Source organism: Mus pahari, chromosome 3 (genome assembly GCF_900095145.1).
Source record: "Mus pahari chromosome 3, PAHARI_EIJ_v1.1, whole genome shotgun sequence".
NCBI classification, from domain to species: domain Eukaryota; kingdom Metazoa; phylum Chordata; class Mammalia; order Rodentia; family Muridae; genus Mus; species Mus pahari.
Genome location: NC_034592.1, coordinates 147,413,200 through 147,419,160, shown reverse-complemented (window position 1 = coordinate 147,419,160; position 5,961 = coordinate 147,413,200). Strand labels below are relative to the sequence as shown.

Here is a 5,961-nt window from a genome sequence, read left to right as displayed (position 1 = left end):
TGTCCTGGAACTCACTCTGTAGACCAGGCTGGCCTCGAACTCAGAAATCTGCCTGCCTCTGCCTCCCAAGTGCTGAGATTAAAGGCATACGCCACCACGCCCGGCTGTATTTCCCTTTTTAAAATTGTGTTCTCCATAAAGAGAAGCCTGGCTGTGTGGCTGCACGACCAAGTGTATCAGCCCCTTTCTCAGATGAAGAAGCTGAGCTGAGACTCACGGAGGTTAAGTGGCTTGACTAAGAAGACTCAGATGGTCTTCTGAGTCTGTGCTCTGCCACCTGCCACGAAATAAAACTGGGGACAACAACTTAGGGTTCCTGGGACAAAGTTTTGAGACATTGGGAACAATGGTACCAGAAGCCATTTGAACTCCAGTGTCTCTGGTGAGAAGAGATGTGAACAGCCTGTGGCTGCTGCCACAGCCAGCCAAGTGCTGACTGTAGGCAGAACAGCCGGAGTTAGGGGTCCTTTTGGGACCAGGCTCACTAGCCCTGCCCAGTCCCCGACGAGATGACACCCCTCCCCTTGTGCTGCTCATCCTCCAGTGACCTGCTACCCCCCTTCAGATCCCCCACAGAGGCCCCGAACAGACTCCGCCCAGCCAGGAGTACAGCCCCTCCCTTCCCACCACAGTCCACATCTCAGAAACCCAGCAGAGGCCCCGAACAGACTCCGCCCAGCCAGGAGTACAGCCCCTCCCTTCCCACCACAGCCCACAGCTCAGAAACCCTTTTTTCCAGAGGGTGCACTTTACAGCGGTTTCATTTTCCAAGGCAGTGCAAACAAATTTCTGCCTAATTGCCCACAAACGAAGAAAGTGCACATCAGTGCTCTAAAGGTGACGGGCGGAATCGCTGATCAGGTCTGGCACATCTGTCGCCCGCCGCCCGCAAACCCTACCATCTGCTCTCATGGGCATCCCCTCCACAGCTCCAGGTCTCCAGCTCCAAATGCAGTCCATCTATCTTCTCTCCATCTCTCTTGACACCTTCCTTCCCTCCGGCCCTCCCTCAGGGCCTGTCCCCAGCCCCCACGCCCTTCCCTGTTGCAAGCTACCATGTTAGGTGGTGAGCTCCTAACCCTGTGCTGTAGCCCTCACAGCTGGCCCTGACCACGGGCCTGGTTGGATCTGTTGGAGCAGCAAGAAACGTCTAAATCACTGCCACGGCGCTTGGCATGTGTCTGTCCATTCATGTGTCCATCCGCCCATCCAGGAAATCCCTCTCAGGTGCTAGGCTGTTTCCACAATAGGATGTATCACTGAACAAAGTTGCTTGCTTGTTTTTTGTTTTTTGTTTTTTTTTTTTCTTTAATTCTTTCTTGGGGCTGAAGAGAAGGCTCAGCAGATAAGAACACTGGCTACTCTTCCAGAAGACCCGAGTTCAATTCCCAGCACACACATGGCAGCTCACACCCATCTGTAGCTCCAGTTGGCAGGGGATCTGATTCCTCTTCTGGCCTCCACGGGCGCTGAGCACATACGTGGTACAGAGACGTACAGGCAGGCAAAACACCCACACGCACAAAATAAAATAAAATTTAAAATTATTATTTATTTCATACATGTATACAATGTATCTTGATCGTGGCCACCCCCAGACCTTCCCTACGTGTATCCTTCCCACCTCAGGTCCTCTTTGTGTCTTTTTTATAACTCACACAGTCCCACTAGCGCTGCCTGCACATGCTCTGGAGCGTGGCCTTACACTGGAGCGTGGCTGTGTACTGGGCGTGGTCAGCCTACCAGTGGCCACACCCCTGAATAAAAATGACTCCTTTTTTTTCAGTTTTCACCAATCAGCCAATGACTTTAGGGTTGAGGGTGGGACCTTGTTGGCCCCTCCCCTATCCTTGCCGGGCCATTGACTGGATTGACCCTGTGGAGCTCTCCACAGCTGCTGTGGGTCCAGAAGCCTGCATTCCCCGGCAACCCTCCCCACCCTCCAGCTCTGACATTCTTCTTTGCCCCCCTTTCCCATCACGTTCTCTGGACCTTGGTGGAGGGAGAAGGGGTAGTGGGAAAGAGAATGATTATTTCAACTTTAATCGTATGGAGTTTGAGGTTCTCTTGGTCAGCCAAGGGGACTGGAAGTTGAATGTACCTGGATTTCAGGGGTGAAAGATGCTGGAGTTATTGGCGGAGGGGAGGTAAAGCCACGGACATGCAGAAGAGTGCCAAGGGAGGGAATGTTATGAGGGAGACTGCTAGGGAGCTGGAAAAGCCGGAAGGATGACAGAATACAGTGTTATGGAGGAGGGAGGAGAAGGAGGAGGAGGAGGAGGGAGGAGGAGGAGGAGGAGGAGGAAAGAAATTGGAAGGCTTGAAGGCAGATGAAGAATCACCCCCTCAGTTGGGTCTCCAGGCAACTCCCCATTCATTCATTCATTTATTCACTCCATTCAGCAAGCACACATCCCATGCTTTTCCATGCCAGGCATCAGGCTAGGGTGACATGTTCCAGGTCCCAGAGGATGTTCACTGGGGTTAACTTGGCAGGACCCAGCCTGTGGTGAGCAGTCCCTCTCTGGCTGAGACAAGAAAAGGGAAATCTCAGAGGCAGATCTAGTAGGACCCACTGAGGACCCCCAGTTGTGAAGGATTCCCTGCAGCTGCTGCTGGTGAAGAGGCCACACCGAGAACCAATGGAATTCTTCCCGTGGGGGCCTGGAGTGGGGTCACCTGGGTAGAAATCTCACAGAGAGAACCTGAGGGTCCTGACCTGAGACATGGAATAGGAAGCACAGACGTCCGGGGCAGGGGACAGAGGAGGGCAAGGACAGAAGGGTTCCGTCCTTCTTGCACCCAGTGCCTTTACCCTTCCAGCGCCTAGAACTGAGGATGGAGACTCAAGGGTTAATTCTGGCCCTCAAATTGGGTGAAAATCCTTAGCCCCGCTCTGCATCACAACCCAGTCCCACTGGCCGGCCTTTAGCTAAAATTTGCATACCTCCTGTGATGAATAACTCACACACACACACACACACACACACACACATCCCGTGACCCGTCAACTCAGTCTCACTGGTGAAGCTCAGTCGACAGGTTGGGGGCTGGAGGGGGTCCAGGCAGTGCCTACGCTGGGCTCACTCTGTGTCCCTGTGTCTCCCACCCCACCCCACCCCACCCCACAGTGCTGGCTCTGCTGATCCTCACTCTCAGGCGGCACCACAAGAGCCACCTGAGCTCCGACGTAGATGAAGACATGCGGGACAATGTGATCAAATACAACGACGAGGGCGGCGGCGAGCAGGACACCGAGGCCTATGACATGTCAGCGCTGCGGAGCCTCTACGATTTTGGGGAGCTCAAGGGTGGCGACCCTGGCGGGGGTGCGGCCAGTCCGCCGCAGGCTGCTTCCTCTTCTGAGCGCCACTCACTGCCTCGGGGGCCGTCGAGCCCCGAGCCGGACTTCTCGGTGTTCAGGGACTTCATCAGCCGCAAGGTGGCGCTGGCGGACGCAGACCTATCGGTGCCTCCCTACGACGCCTTTCAGACCTACGCGTTCGAGGGCGCGGGCTCGCCGGCCGCCTCGCTCAGCTCGCTGCACAGCGGCTCGACCGGCTCGGAGCAGGACTTCGCCTTTCTCCGCGCCTGGGGCCCGCGCTTCCGACCGTTGGCCGCTCTCTACGCCGGCCACCGCGGGGACGACGAGGCCCCGGCCTCCTAGCCCCAGCCTGCCCAGTCCAGCAGCTCAGCCCGACAGGAGGGGCTCTGCAGGGTCCCCGCTCCGCGACACGTTCCCAGGGGTGTATCTTGCGGAAGACTCAGGGGGCAGCAGTGATGACCGATGTCAGGAGAAAGAAGGGGAACCCGGCTCTGGGAAAGGACAATGGGAGGGGAAAGCAGAGGAGGGTGCTGCTGCCATCCCCACCCTAAGGCTTTCTGGCATCCAATTAAAGATGAAGGAAGGGCTGGTCATTTGCTAAGCACCTACTGTGTGCTGAGAGCTACCTGGAATTGTTGGAAAAACTATGAGGTGGAGTCTGAAGGTGTCAGATGGGGAAGCTCCCCAGAGAAGTGGATGTGACTTGCTCAGGGACACCCAGGCAGCAAGTGGTGGAGCCTCTGGCACTGACCGGCTTTCTGGCCTTGGGCACGTCATGTCATTTCTCTGGGCCTCAGTTTCCTCATCTGTCAAATGAGGTTATTAACAGCACCTACCTCGAAGATTTGAGAGGATCAAAAGGGTTCATGTGTCAAGTTGTTGGGCGGTGCCTGGCACAGAGTAGGTGTTCAATAAATGCTCGCCTTTGTTACAACCCTTATCCTTGTGGTTACTGATCCCACGTGACTGAGCTCACTCCCTCACCCCAGGACCAATCGGCCTCCTCCCAACATTTCCAAGGAGACAAGAACTGGTCCCAGCTGAAGGCCCTGGTCCTCCTCTGAGTGGGAAGCAGATGTGCCCAGCGATTGTAGAATCTTCCTGCCCCTCAGGCTACATCAGAATAAGCCTCCCAGCAAGAATGCTCAGACAGGATGAGCCTGGGAGGAGAGGAAAGGCTGCCCACAGTGGTGACAGGTGACATCGCATCTCTGTTGTGGGACCTGGAGTCTTTCCCTCCATAGCAGTGTTTCTCAACCCTCATAATGCTGCGACCTTTTAATACATGTTGTGGTGACCCCCAACCATAAAATTATTTTCGTTGCTACTTCATAACTNTAATTTTGCTACTGTTATGAATCATAGTGTAAATATCTGCTATGCGATCCCTGTACGGATCGTGACCCACGGACTGAAAACTGCTGCTTTATAGACTCCAGTGTAAGCCTCTCCTGCAATGGGTATAGATAGTGGCACAAACCTGTAATCTCAGAACTTGGGAGACTGAGGCAGAAGAATTGCCACGAGTTTGAGGTCTGCCTAGATTACATAGTGAATTCCAGGCCAGTCAGAACTACATGGAAAACAATGCAATGTCCCAAAAACAAAACAAAACAAATAAACCAACGAGGGTGAGGATGTGTAGCTCAGTGGGTAGAGCATTTGCCTGTGATACACAAATGGGCCACCATGATGGACTCCTGTAATCACAGTGCTTGGGAAGGAAAGACAGGAAGATTAGAAGCTCAAAGACACCTTCAGCTTCTTTATGAACGTGAGAACAGTCTAGACTACCTGGGAGTCTGGAGGACAATGGTGGACTTCTCTCTTCCCTCCCAGGCTCTCTGGGAAGAGTCAGTGGCTCCACGTGAACCTGGGGTGAATCCCAACTCCTCATAGCTGGCCACCACCTCAGTTTGTTTAGCTGTAAAGTAGGTGCTAAAAAGAGGGCAGTGGGTGCTGAGTCCAATCCCAGTGTCTCCTTGGGGTGTACAAAGTGTTCAGTAAATGCTGCGTGGCCCTTCCTTGTCTGTCGCCCTCCCAAGGAACTCCCATTCCTTCTCTCCATGTCACCAAAGTCCATAGAAATGGTCTAGAGGCAGCCTGTGTGCCCTGAATGCCACCACACCCTACTTCAGAGACCAGGAAACAGGCTCACAGCAACAACATGCCCCCAACTACAGATATCTAGTTATCTTCTTGATGTTGTTGTTGTGTGGCGTGTGTGTGTGTGTGTGTGTGTGTGTGTGTGTGTGTGTGTGTGTGCCACATCCCACGTGGAAAGAGGAAAGCTTTGGGGAGTTGGTTCTCCTCTTCCATGGTAGGTTTGAGGACCCAACTCAGGTGGCCAAACAGTTTTACTCAGTGAGCCATCTCGTTGGCTCCAGGAAGCAGTTTCTGCTTTCTAGGAGCTCAAGACCGAGGAAACAAAGACAGGAATCATTCTAACCACAGCTTTGAGTAAGCAGGCTGAGCAGAACAACACACATGCACACACACACACACACACACACACACATGCCCAGTACGGAAAGGAGACTGGATAATTCCTGGGGCCTGCTGAGTCTTGAAGCATGATCTTGAGATAGATGAGGGGGCATCTATGAGATGCCTGTGGGGGCATCCCAAGGGGCAAC

General features: G+C 53.9%; 1 protein-coding gene across 3 annotated transcripts in view; it reads left to right on the top strand.

The window, feature by feature from the left end:
* The window catches only part of Cdh22 (cadherin 22), a 123,892-nt gene extending 119,642 nt beyond the window's left edge, over nt 1-4,250 (top strand). For all 3 annotated transcript variants that reach the window (XM_029537033.1, XM_021193691.2, XM_029537034.1), the window contains one exon: nt 3,132-4,250. In XM_029537033.1, coding sequence (XP_029392893.1) covers nt 3,132-3,667 — 536 coding nt within the window. In that variant the 3' untranslated portion in view covers nt 3,668-4,250. The remainder of the gene's footprint in view (nt 1-3,131) is intronic.
* Nucleotides 4,251-5,961: the final 1,711 nt, after the last annotated feature.